Source organism: Malurus melanocephalus, unplaced genomic scaffold (genome assembly GCF_030028575.1).
Source record: "Malurus melanocephalus ecotype Western Australia unplaced genomic scaffold, MMel_1.1 scaffold_429, whole genome shotgun sequence".
Taxonomy (NCBI): domain Eukaryota; kingdom Metazoa; phylum Chordata; class Aves; order Passeriformes; family Maluridae; genus Malurus; species Malurus melanocephalus.
In genome coordinates, this window is record NW_026623661.1 from 167,276 (window position 1) to 180,397 (window position 13,122).

The window sequence follows — 13,122 nt, forward strand, 5'->3', positions numbered from 1 at the left end:
TCTACATTGTTCTTTTTTTTCTTTTTCATTATAACATACAAATGCCCATTTACAAATAATACACCAAAATGAATAAAAGTTTGGATACCAAAATGAAGATTTGTTCCAACTGATATAATGCCTTCAGTGTACAAAGGTCCATGTGAAAGTCTTTTCCATGTGTTACAGCATAGGGCACAGTTGCAGTACAGAAGTACTCTGAGAGCCATTCTTCCTTTATAAAATACTGCTGAACATCCAACTGTTGTCCATATAGTCATTTATGGAATTAACACATGTTTTACTGTAATCTTGGCCAGTATTGAGACATATCAGGTTCACTGCCAGGAACTTGAACTGGAACTGACACTCCAGGGGAAATGAGACCTGAAAATTGAGAGGGGAAAAATGGATATTTTAGTTTTTCTATACATAGCACAATTTTTGCTTATCAGTTTCACAGATCTGTGCTTGCATTCCAGTAAACATGAAATCTCACCATCTACCAGCCTGTGGAATTCAGGGGTGGGGGTGAATATGTTTTAAAAACTTCTGCACATCTCCCTGATTTGTTATATMTTTTATTTTTAAATAAACTGTCATGCTTTGAGATAAACCCCAGAGCCTCGGCTCATTTGTACCAGTTGAGAATGCAGCCCAAAACACACTGAACATTTCTATTCTTTTTAAGAGCATCTGGTTTGCTCCTATTTATGCTGACACCTGCCCTTTTTTACCCTGATTTTCCTTTTTTATACATGGGCTAGTATTTCTACAGGTTCCCTGCCCCTTTGATAACTTCAAACCTTTAGCAATAAATAAATAATACCAGAGACAGTAAAAATGTGCCCAGTCCTGCAAACACTTTCACATACACTCAACCTCACCAGTGAGGATATATCTGCTGAAATTCAATGCTGAAATAAATGCTGATTTAGGATTTAATTATACATTTTAAGGATGGGGGTGCTCACTAAAAACTCGCCACTGTCCTGCTTTCAACGTCAGCTTTCTCTTCATCTAGCCCCCTCCAGAAGCAGCTTAAAAATCAGAATTTTTGCTCTAGCTTGCAAAAATTATATAWTTTCATCCTCTGCATGGTAGGGTTTAGCTACTAAACCTCAAYAGAGGTTTAAACCTCTCAACAGAGACCTCTCCCAGTGATGGGGAAAGACTTCTCTCAGCGATTGTATGTGAAAAAATGGATGGCCCAAGGGAAGAATGGGGGAGCAGGGCATCACTCACCTGTGGAAGTGGTGCCAGAGGTGCCCATGGGCTGGCTGTTCATGTGTGTCTGCATGTGAGGAGGGGTGTAGGTGTCATAGCTCCGGCCGTTCACCGAGGGGCTGGTGGGCAGCATGCAAGAGTAGGAGGAGGTCTGGCTGGGTACCGGGGGCTGTGGGAGCAGAGGACAGAGAGAAATGTCACTGGAGGTAAAATCAGCATCACAGCCTTCAGCAGGGACGTGCCAGCCCTCAGCAGCAGCGAAAATRAGCTTGGGTTTCTGGTTCAGGGACCCCAATGCAAAGCCCTGTTTAGGAGCTCAACCAAGCAGCCCCTCCACAGAGCCTTTTGGCCTAAAAACCAACGTGGATGTCACTGGCGCTTTCTCAGATGTGCCTGACAGGCAGATCCCTACAGCTGGATGCTGTGGAGGTGTCACATCCCTGAGCCTGAGTGCTGGCCTCGTTTGTACCCAGCTAAAAGGAAAATATCCCATACCAGAGACAGGGCCAGCACCTTACCCCACACACAGTGCTGTGACTGAAATTATTCCACTGAGGCACACGGGCTGATCCTATATCTGCAAGCTGGGGCACACACCACAGACCATGTGTGGGTTTGGGGTGACTGAGGCTCCGAAGAGGGATCCCCAGACCCATACACAAACATGCATCAGTCCATCAGAGCCACAGTCACCTCAAACCGGTGCCAGGGGAATAAACATCTCAATTTACCAAAACTCCAACTCCTAAAACCCAAACTGCAAGGGGTAACAGCAGCTGGGGAGAGGCCAAGCAGGGGCTCTGGGTGAGTGGGCACCAGCACAGCCTTGACCCAGGGAGGCAGCGAGGGAGTGGGATGAGCAATCCCCATGAGCTCTGAGCTCACAGACCCGACACRTCTGCACGGATTTCCTGCCTGCACATCCCTGACCCACGGCACCCAGCAATACCAACAGCCTCCCTTGCTGAACACACACTCTGTGCTTTGGAAAAACAGCAAAACTCCACATGGAGATGCCAATGCTCGGCTGCCCCATGTCCCTCTCCACCCTGCCTGGCTGTCCTGCCACGATGACCATGTAGACAGCATTTTCCAGAGCTCATCCCACGTGCCATGTCCCTGCCCAGGTGCCCAGTGGTGAATCAGGGGCCTCTCTCTTTCCCAAGGGTCCCCTCCTGGAGCAGCCTTTTGATCTTTTGTCATCTGCTSCCAGCCCGCCGCCAGCCTCCAGCGTCACGGAGCGGCGACCAAGCCAACGCCGTTCCTTTCCTCAGACTTGCGAGACTCTAACTTTATTTGGTTAATTTTGGTTCAGCAATTAGTAACATCGTAATTGCCGCGGCGAAGGAGTCAGGCTCTCTAATCTGCTCGCCTGTCTCTAGCAGTGGTCAATGCTGTGTGCCTCAGACAAAGCTGTAAAACTCCCATAATTGGCCAGCACCTTCCTAGGCCAACCCCACCATTAAAAAAGGAGGAATTTTGCATCTGAAAGGTCTATAGAAACAGACCCCAAAGGAATAGATTTCTTCCTAACCCAGCTGGTGATCAGCTAATGCTTTCAGGCATGAGGATTGACAGCTCTTGCAATTCTGGCTTAGCTGGCATAACCACTGATGCTAATCACATCCTTCCCTCTCTCAGGTGTTCCTAAWGTGCCTCTGCCACGTTACCTACACCCACAAGGTCGGATCCCTCCCTCCAGCAGCTTATTCAGGCAGCAATTTCCACAATATGGYATCAGTGAGTTCCAGAGGTTAACCACCTTTTTTTTTTTTCTTTTCCCCTCCCCAAAATCATTTTTTATCCCAGATTTGCCACCTTGAAAATTTGAGGACTTTCCTCTTTTAAAATCCAGGAAAAGTGCTGGCTGAGCACTCATCTTTCAGTGCTTTCTGWTTCTCCCAAACATCTTTCCAGATGCCGAGGAAGCCTTTGGGTGCTGCTTTCCCTGCGGCGTGGCTCGGGTGCATAATCCCTCATCCTAAGGAGGAAGAGCCTCCAGCCACACTCCCCCCAACCCCAGGGGTCACTGAATCCCGAGGAAATGCCATGCCATGGCTCTGGACTCACTTGCATAGGCAGRTTGTTGGCCATGGTGAAGCTGGGCATGGGCGGCAGCGCGCTGTACGTGTTCGTGAGCGCCGTGTCCGTCCTGCCCAACATGGAACCTGATGTGAAAGAGGAAACTATAATAGAATAGACAGATAGATGGACACATTAGTTCAACCACATTGGTTCAAYACACCACCTCAGAGCCTCCTCAGCCCCAGAGGATGGAGGGATGAGAGCGGGTCGGTGGCATTACCGGGGGTGGTTGGTTGTGGGATCGGCTGGTAAACGCTTGTGCTGAAACTACTGCTGATGGGAATGTGGCTGGGAGTGTTGCTGGCTTGTCTTCGCTGGTTCCTCAGCTTCTCTTCTCTTCTCCACTTGGCCCTTCTGTTGGAAAACCACACCTGGAAGCACAGCATTTGAGAGATGTGAGTGACCTTACAGGGACTGGAGGCACGGGCCCTCCCCCATGCAGTGGAGCAAAGCAGCGGGTGAAAGCAAAGCCCARCTGCTGCTATTTTCCTGCAAAGAGGGATATGGGCCAATACTTGATCAGAAATAAGGGCTGCCCCGTGCTTCGAGAAGCCAGAAGGAAGAAAATCAGGATATCACTAATAAAATAATAACAGTTATAACTGCAGAGCAGCTCAGTACCTGTATCCTTGCTTCAGGCAGGTCTATTTTAGCAGCTAGTCTCTCTCTCGCAAACACATCGGGATAGTGGGTCCTCTCAAATTCTGCAGAAGGAAACATTCTTGGATTAGCTGCAGAGTTAATGTGGCTGACTGTAAATTCAGAGCTTTTCCTTTGCTGCCTGTGCTCTAAATGCTCCCAAGAAAGGCAAAGCTGAGCTTTGTGTGTGTGTGCGTGTTAGGAAGGATGCCTTGCCTGTGGGGAGCACTGCTGTGGGGATGGGCAGCAATGCCACATCTTTCAAGAAGCACTGAGAGCTTCTGCCTCCGCTGAGGGGGTCCCCAAGGCAGCTCTGACCCTGTCACCAAGAAGCGAAATGGCACGTCGCGAAACAGCAGCGCAAAACAAGAACAAAGCTCGGCGGCGGGTCAGAGGCGAGGTGCGCCCGGGCCGGCCAGGGAAAAGGGCACCTGCTCCCAGCCCCGGGCAGGGCAGCACTGCGGCTGGGGAACCAGCGTGGGGACAGCCAGGGAGGGCTCTGCCAGCCCCGGCTGCCTGGCCAGGGATGCAGCACCGCGGACAGGAGGGGATGGATCTCCCCGGGAGAAACCCCGGGTGTGGCATCGCTGCTTCGGTATCATCTGTGCCCTGAATGCATCGCCTTTGAAAACCATTTTAGCAGCATAACACAGCCAGCAATGAATATTTGTAGCTCTGTGAATAAAAGAGCATGGAGGGAGGCACGGAGTTTAGATATATACATATATATAAGGCACGGGAAWGCGGTGCTCGCGTTCAGCGTTAATGCAGTCGGGGCGCATTTTGCTTTTCTCTCCTGCTTCAGCCACAGGAAAATGTCACTCACCTTTCTCAAGGGCTTCGATTTGCTCTTGGGTAAAGGATGTCCTATTTCTCTGCAGCTTCCTTTTCAGCTGGAGTCTCATTTGGGCCTCGTCTGAGTCCTCTCCGTTCGAGCTGATGGAGTTAGTGTTTTCCCCTCCTCCCTCCTGTTGCGGACAGCCATCTGTGGAACCGAGAGTCGGAAAGTGAAATGCAGGTAGCCTTGTTTTAAAATCCCTATCAGAGAAATAACGCAACAGGAAACAAGTTCAGCCATGTTTTCTGACACATTCCCTTGAAAATGTCTCGGGTATCAAAGCAGCACGGTGCTGACGACACAGGTAACACAGAAACATTTCAGTTTCCAGCCTTATCGTAAACATCAGAGATGAGGAGTTATGATCACCTGGTCTTAATTTCATTTTGTTTTCCCTCTGGAATAAAACCTGCATAAAAATASTTTCCCCTGAAAGTGATTCTTTCCATGAATCCCTGCCGGAGTGCCATGGCAGTCTCCTCTGTCTGCTGCATTTATTTACCTATTGCTATATTTAAAATAGTGATGTTCAGTATTTCAGATTATCTGTAATCAGTAATTCCTATCTAATCAATTAGATGTTGATAGGTTTGCAGAAAATGCTATTAAGAAACCAAACCAAGCTTGTAATCTTTTTAAAAAAATATTTATCCAGTTTTTATTTGAATTCTGCACAGTCAATTTCATTTTAAAGGTTGTGAATTTAGAAGTGCCTGCATTGTTCTGCAGTTTTATTCAACTATTGTATGAGTGTGCATTGCCTTGACACCTATTACTGAGCACAGCTGTAATTATATCATCACCAAGAACAGGCTATAATTGCTGAAAATGGAATTTTATATTTAGATAAAAGGACTGTCCATTCTTTGTAATGTGTTGCACCAGAGAAAAGTAAGATTTCTTTTAAAATTTTAACATGTAATTTTAAAAGAAATAGTAGCGAGTTCACTAACTAGCTAAATATGCCGTTCCGCAGCTGAGCGTTTGGCATATCATTTAAGCGGTACATTTTTAATTAGGGCATTTCCACCACTTTTAATGTAATTTCTGTCATTAAACAGGGGAAAGTTTCATTGTGCTCGGCGCTGGGGCGGAGGCGGCTGCGGCCCAGGGCCGGCTGTTCTTGGGGGGCTCCGCGGGCACCCCCGGCCGRGGCCGGAGGGACGGAGGCTGCTGGAGAGCCAGAAAAGTCGTTGTCCTAAATGAGCTCTCCCTCTCCTTTCAAAGCATATTTTTTCGAAGCGTTTTGATGTCGCATAAAGAGGGAGCCGGGGTGAGGGACGCATGGGCTACTTATGCTAATTCCCTTGAAAAGTTACGCCAAAAATAAATAGCGACACTCCCGCGACATCCTTCAAATATTGTGGGAAATCAACTTTAAAGTAATATCATTTATAATCGGCGAACAATGGCCCCGGTCTTCAAAGCTCGGGGGGAATTGTGACAGGATCTGGTGGGACCCTTTCAACCACTTTGAAATGTTTTAAAACCCGAACTTTCTCCTCCATTTAAACACAGGGATTCAGCGGCCGTGGTCACCATATGGGCGGCCGCAGCCCCATTGAGGCGGCCGGCGGCGGGTGAATAGCGGGGGGGCGGGGGGAGCCGCTTTTCAGGGCACACAAAGCCCCGGGCCCGGGGACGGTCGCCGCGGCGGGGCAGCGCCCTGCCAAGCGCGGGTGGCAGCGCCGGGGGCCGCGCCCGCCCGCGGAGGGGCCGCGCTCACCTCCGCCACCGCCCTCATCCATCACTGTCCGCTCGGGCCGGCCCGCAGAGCCCGGGGGGCAGCCGGGGGGGAGCGGCCCCGCGGGTCCCTCCKCTCCTTCGGGTTCCGCAGAGCGCCCCGAACCTGCCGGGTTCCCCGAACCCGCGGGGAAAGCCCCTCTTGACCCCCACCCTATATCTCTAAACTTTGAGGCCGTGCTTTTTTTTTTTGCCACACCGTCTCCCCAAAATCTTTCAGCCAACTAAAAGTTTCACCTAAACTCGCTTAAGATCATTTCCAACCCCAGCCTGGACAATTAAGATATCTTCCTTTTAGACACACACCCCTTCTTTTTTTTTTTTTTTTTTTTTTTTTTTTTTTTTAAAGCCCCTAAAAGGAGCGATCTCAATAGAGCTGTTCCACCTTCCAGACCTAATCCGTAAGAAAGCAAGTGAATGTCCGTCCCTATTATCCTATAGCCAGACCATCTGACGCTGGGTATAGGATTTGTTTCCTGGAAAAAAAAAAAAAAAAAAAAAAAAAAAAAAGACGCTGGGAAATAAAATCATTCCTTAGTTTCTTAGTGTCTTAATCAGTGAGGCGGAAAACAAGCAAAAAAAGATAGCAAACCAATTGCAGCACCTCTCAGCTATAGAGCCGGGATCAAAACATTGTAGCATCTGTTGAAAGAGAAAGTGTCTAAATCCTATAGAAGGCTTTAGTCTTATAAGAGAGGGAGGGGAGAAAAAAAGATAAGAAACAGTGTCTCAGTGATCCCTAAAACCACTAAATCACTGGAGAATTTCTCCCGGATAGAGATGTCTCTTTTTGTTCTGTCAGCCCTCATGTATCCATTATTTTATTCACTGCTGCATGGCGTTTATCAGATTGAGACCATATTTGTACCCCTCTGAGACCTAACCTCGCCTTATGCTTTTTGAGTAATGGACTCTTAAAATCCAGTAACATACCCCTGCAAGGGAAAAACATTAGAGGGAGCATGAATATTCCAGAGGAAATCCATTTTATTAATTTTAATTTTGCCATGCGGATGTTTTAAGTGCCTGCCTGCCTCCCCCTCGCCTCTGGTGCCCACGCACACACTCAGCCCCGGCCCGAGCTCCGCTTTATTTCGGGGGCGATTTACGAGAGGGCTCCCGAGGTGCTCCCGCCTGCCCTGCGGAAACTGCGCTCACCCCCACGCCACGAGAAAGGGCCACCATTGACCCCCCAAAGCTTCACCGACACCCCCTCCCCAGCCCCCGCCTCCGGCACAGGCGGCTCTGTCGCAGCGCGGGTGCGGCCAAGAGCCACCGGACCCGGGTGTGCCCGCACCGCACCCGCGCAGGGGCTGGGCCTCGSAACACCGCTCTGCAGCGGGGTTCCCTAAATCCCTCCATGTACAGCCTTTCCTAAGGAAAATAGTAAAAACCCCAAAAGCAAGCCCCGGCGGGAGCGGAGCGCGCCCGGCCGCTGGGAGCYGCACGGGCGGAAGGTGCGCTGCCCTCCGCCAGCACCGCTCCGCGCTTCGGCTCTCTCGGGTGCGGGGCAGCGAGAGAAGGRCCCTGGGCATCCCCGAGAGACCCCGGGCAGGGTCAAAGTGCCACAGGTAGGGACAGGAGCCGCCCCGGTTGTTGGGGTGGACATCGGGCAAAATAAAATGTAAAAAAAAAAAACAACCCGCAACCAAACAACAAAATCCAGCAAAGTGGGGGTGGGGGGAAGCGAGGGATCCGCTCTATCTTTCTAGTGTCCTTCATAGACTGTTTTCTTCTCTTAAAACTGACATGTCTAATTGGCAAGCGGTGCCATATCGTGTCCAGAGGTCTCCTGTGGAACATTTCTACAGCTGTCTCCTTCAACTAGACGCTTATTCATGTCGCCTTAATGAGAAACAAAACGATCTCTAATGAGCAATTACATAGCGACAGAATTGTTCCCATAACAAATTCTTGCGTGTGACAGAAACATCCTTTGTACCAGATATTCCGCACACTGTTACCGATTTTTTTTTCCTTGCGGGGTGAAAACAAAAAGCAGGTTGTTGTATATAGACACCTCTTCTAAAGGAATGACCAGAGCCAGAGAGAGCCGAGCCTCAACAGAGCCCGCATTCAAAAAGAAGCCATTAACCATCTTAAGTATGTAACGTAACATCCCATTATCCTTCATATTATCCCCTTGTCATTCCTACAACAAATACCTATTAATCTTCAGGATAAACAGTTTCCTATATTTACGAAGTTGTTTCGGGTCCATTGAGGAGGAATTATATTCAGCCCTACGGAGACAGTTACCGATCGCCCCGGCTTTGGGGACAGACCCCGACGCGGGAAGACGGCCCGGGCGGGGATCGGGATCCCGAATTACCGGGAGATGGGCGAGGTTTAGGCTCAGCCCAGGGTCCCGCCCGGCTGCCGGCACCGCAGCTCTGCGGTGGTCRCGGCTTTGGCAGCGGGTGCTGCTGGGCTCCCCTGGCCATGCCGGACCGCGGCCCCTCGCCCACCTGCCCGATGGARGAACACCCGCCACCCTCAGCGCGGCGGCCGGGGAGGGGTAAGGTGAACCCGCGATGGGGCCATCTCCGCCCCGGACGAGGCCGAACCGAGCCGATCCGGGCCGTTCCGAGCTAGGGAGCGGCGGCCGGGGTGTCTCTTACCTTGTGCGGGCTGCCCAGGTACCGAGGTGCCGGGATACCAGCCGGGTCGGGTGCCCCAGGTCCCCGTCTGCCCGTTGAGCATCCTTAGCTTGTCGTACATCCCGTCGGCACCCATCTGTTGCTTTTCGCTAGCCAGGTTGCGTAGGACTCTGTTTATCGACGACACCTGTAAGGCAAAGGACAGGAAAGGCAATGGTAGTGCGGTAGCGCGCTCCCCGCCAGCCACCCGCGCAACCCCCGCGTCCCTTTGCGCAGCGGGCAGCTCGACCTGGCCGTAAGTCAAGGCTTCCCTGAGCGCTGGCTGCGCGCTGCGGCCGCCCCGACTCGCTCACTGCTGGTGGTGGTGGTGCAAACAAACAAACAAANGCAGCTCGACCTGGCCGTAAGTCAAGGCTTCCCTGAGCGCTGGCTGCGCGCTGCGGCCGCCCCGACTCGCTCACTGCTGGTGGTGGTGGTGCAAAAAAACAAACAAACCACGGGGGAGGGGAAAAAAAAAAAAAAAAAAAAAAAAAAAGCAAAGAAAAAAAAAACCCCAAACCCAACCCTGCAAAACCAGAGTGATGGCTTCGACTGATGCTCGCAGTCCTGAGGCGCCAGGCACAGGGGTGACCCGCATATTGTTTTTTTATTTTTTTTTTTCCCTCCTTAAAGGCATTTGTCAGATTCTGTACGAAAAAATGCTTCTGACCCTGCCACATGCAAATGATGTGAACCTGCTATCCTCTCCTCTGATACCAAAACAAAGGAAGCAGAGGCTCGCTACGGCTACCCAGCATTGTACACAGCACACAGGAAGGTTTTTTTCATGAACTTACACTGGGTATATTATCGTTGGTACAGACCCCCTCTGATAGTAATCTGTCTCGAATCTCCCACGCAAAGATGGAGGGGCACTCTCGTTTATACTGCGCTATTTTGCTTACAACTTCTGGAGTCGCTACTCTCGGTTTACTACCTCCGATTGCCCTGGGTCTGATGGAGCCAGTTTCGTAATACCTGCCCAAAATTTTACTCACACATCCATTCGACACCTGGATAGGGAAGCGGACAGAAAATCACATTATTAATAATTTCAAGACAAAAATAAAATTGTTTAAGTATGCATTAAACAATGACAAGCTTACGTTTTGATTGTCCAGCACTTGGACTTTTGCATCTGCATGGGTCTATAACACAAAAATATACCTTAAATGGTATGAGAACTTACTTAGAGAGTCTTTTTTTTTTTTCTTAAAAAAAATTACATTCGTGGCCCTACCCTCTACAAAAGTGATACTTTAAAAACATTTGGAAGTAAAAAAAAAAATCATCTGGTCAAAACGTAATTCTCTTAGAATCAATGTTAAAATACCCCTTAAATGCGAACAATAGGTAAACCGGACTAGTCTCCATCCTTCTCACTGCTCTTAGCCAAAGGACTTGCGRGGGAAGGGGTGAGTGAGGGGTTTTCAAGATCTACATTTACAAAGTACCCCTGAACTGCGCCAGATTGTATGAGTGTCCATAAGGACAGATTCTGGGCTAAAACAGCGTGGCTTTGAGGGGGGTTCTTTTTTCTCTCTTTTTTTCGCTTTTTTTTGGGGGGGGGTATTGTTTTGCTTTTTGGAAGAAAAATAAAAGGTAAAAATTAAAAAAAATAAAAAAATAAGCAGTAAGCCACGCCAAATGCATACAGATATCACAAAATCAGAAGTAAATGCGGGGACGAAGGAGGGAAGGAGAGGAAACTGAAATTATGCCGAGCCGTATAATTCAGTTTATTACAGCAAACTAACTGTAACGACAGTGCAGGTTATCACCGGATAGAAATAAAAGGGAACGAAAAGTAAAAATTTAAATATTTTAAAAGGCATATATACGTAGATATACGCATCGAAAGGTCTATTTGCAGCGACAATCAAGCAGATGGATCGTTTTATTAGGCTGGAAGGCGGGTGGTGGTGGTGGTGGGTGGGTGTGGGGGGGTCGCATTAGCGCCCGGCGGTGACACAGCGGCGCTGGAGCGGAGCGGACGGAGCGATGGGAGGACGGGGGACGCCGCCGCCTTCACCTGCAGGATCCGGGAGATGTCGCAGGGCCGGGCGCCGCTGTGAGCGAGTTCCACGATCTTCTGCCGCGTGGAGTCGGGCAGCGGCCTCCCGTTGACGAACACCCCGCCGAGCTGGTTCACGCCGCTGTGACCTGCGGGAAGCACAGCGCCCACCATAGCACCCTCCGCTCCCTCCCGACCCGCGCAGCCCCCGCCGAGAGCCCGAGCGCACCGCTGCCCTCCGCCCCGCGCAGCGCCGCCGTTCCGCTCCGTTCCGCTCCCATCCGCGCAGGGCCGACCGCTCCCCGACCCGGCTCCGGCCCTGGCACCGGCCCCGCCGCCATCCTCGCCCTCTGCTCCCCGGGAGCCATCGCGCCTCCGAAAATGCGTCCTCGCCGCACTCCCCGTCTGCTAAATCCGCGGTAGCCACAAACCCCGAAACCCATCCCAAAAGCCCAGAATATTCCCGGCTGGATCGCCTTGGGTTGCTCTCTTGCTTTGCCTTTTTTCTTTTCTTTTTTTTTTTTTTCCTCCCCACCAAAAAAAAAGAAAAAAAATTTAAAAAAAAAATAAATAATAAAAACCCCAAAGCCCAAGCCCAAGCGAGCCTGCCTGCATCCGCACAGCCGCAGCTCGCTTCGCCAAAAGCAAAGCGAGAGGCTGCCTCGCCAGTGCCCAACCTGAAGCTCCAGGCTTTGGAGGGTCTCCCTGGAGAAGCTCTGCTCTACGCTCTCTCTGCTCTCCTCTCTTTGGAGCCTCCTGATAAATTGACTCCAAGAGCCCAGGCTTCTTAGCAATAAATAAGCTCCAAATATAGAAGAGGGGGAAAATATGATGAGCCTCTCTGACATTTGTCTTTAAAATAAAACTAGCTGCACGTCAAGTTTGAGCTTAATTTCTGGAAATAGGCGGAAGTCGCCCCGGATCATGCATGGAAGGCTAATTGAAAAGATCAGTTGGAGCACTTGTGGCAGGCGTGTCACTTTATGACAGTACTCTGCTTTTGAAAATTGCATCGTCACGACAAATAGTAGCATGATAAAACGACCCTTTCTGTCCGCATTTGGATATCACTCAGACTAGATTGAACTCTACTCGCTCTCCCTCCGAGGGAGGCTGCGGTTTGCGGTAGCCGGGGGCTCTGCGCGGACACACCGAGGGGGCGCGCTCCCCGCGCAATGGATTCGAAGTGACATCGGGGCTGGGGAATTTGCCGCCCCGGCCCAGCAGCGCGGCCGGAGCTGCGACCTGCGCTTCCCCAGCGCGGGGAGAGGAGCCCCGCGTCCCTCCCTCCCCGCCTGCGCCCCGGGGTGCTGCGGGCTGGGCCGGCTCGGGGCTGCGCTGTGCGTTCGGGGGCGCAATCCCGATGCTGCTCCCCCCTCTCCTCATCCCCGTAAACGAGTGCAGGGAGCTCGTTTCGGGGGGGACCCACACCGACATAAAAAATGGCAGCGGGGAAAGCAAAATCAAAGTTTCACTTAAAAGGTTAAGCCTTAATCATTATATAATTTCCCTGGAGAGCGGTGTAGATCTCGCCCAGTGGCAATGATTATGCGCCTTGTATTCTATTGCTAGTCATCTAATAGGAAAACATATGGTGTCAATTTGGATGCTCTGCACCATATACACCCAGGAGTTATTAACACAAAGCCTGAAGAGCCCGCCGCGACCTTTAAACAAAATAAAGGCTTCACCCGAATGATATCTTTTCTGCGTTTTGCAGTGGCGATCCCAAACGGCCGAGTGAAGGCATCCCCCATTACCATAAACCCTCGGCACGCCACGGCCAAGGGCAGCAGCCGCCGTCCTTGCGAGGCGCAGGTAAAACCCTCCCCGGGATGCCGAGACTCAGTTTTTGCCCGGGATAAATGAAAATACATCGCACGGACACGCACGCAGCGGCCTCGAAAGATGAAAGAAGGAAATAAACCCCACAAACTAACATCAAAACAAACCAAATT

The 13,122-nt window shown here is 50.6% G+C and overlaps 1 protein-coding gene across 1 annotated transcript; it reads right to left on the reverse strand.

The window, feature by feature from the left end:
- Window positions 1-234: 234 nt before the first annotated feature.
- Window positions 235-12,550, reverse strand: PAX6 (paired box 6). Its single transcript, XM_057379983.1, has 11 exons — window positions 12,257-12,550; window positions 11,183-11,569; window positions 10,257-10,298; window positions 9,948-10,163; window positions 9,133-9,298; window positions 4,757-4,915; window positions 3,913-3,995; window positions 3,512-3,662; window positions 3,277-3,392; window positions 1,225-1,375; window positions 235-366 (listed from the first exon to the last, which is right to left on the reverse strand). The coding sequence occupies exons 1-11, from the start codon at window positions 12,548-12,550 to the stop codon at window positions 281-283; spliced, it is 1,851 nt and encodes a 616-aa protein (XP_057235966.1). The 3' UTR covers window positions 235-280.
- Window positions 12,551-13,122: the final 572 nt, after the last annotated feature.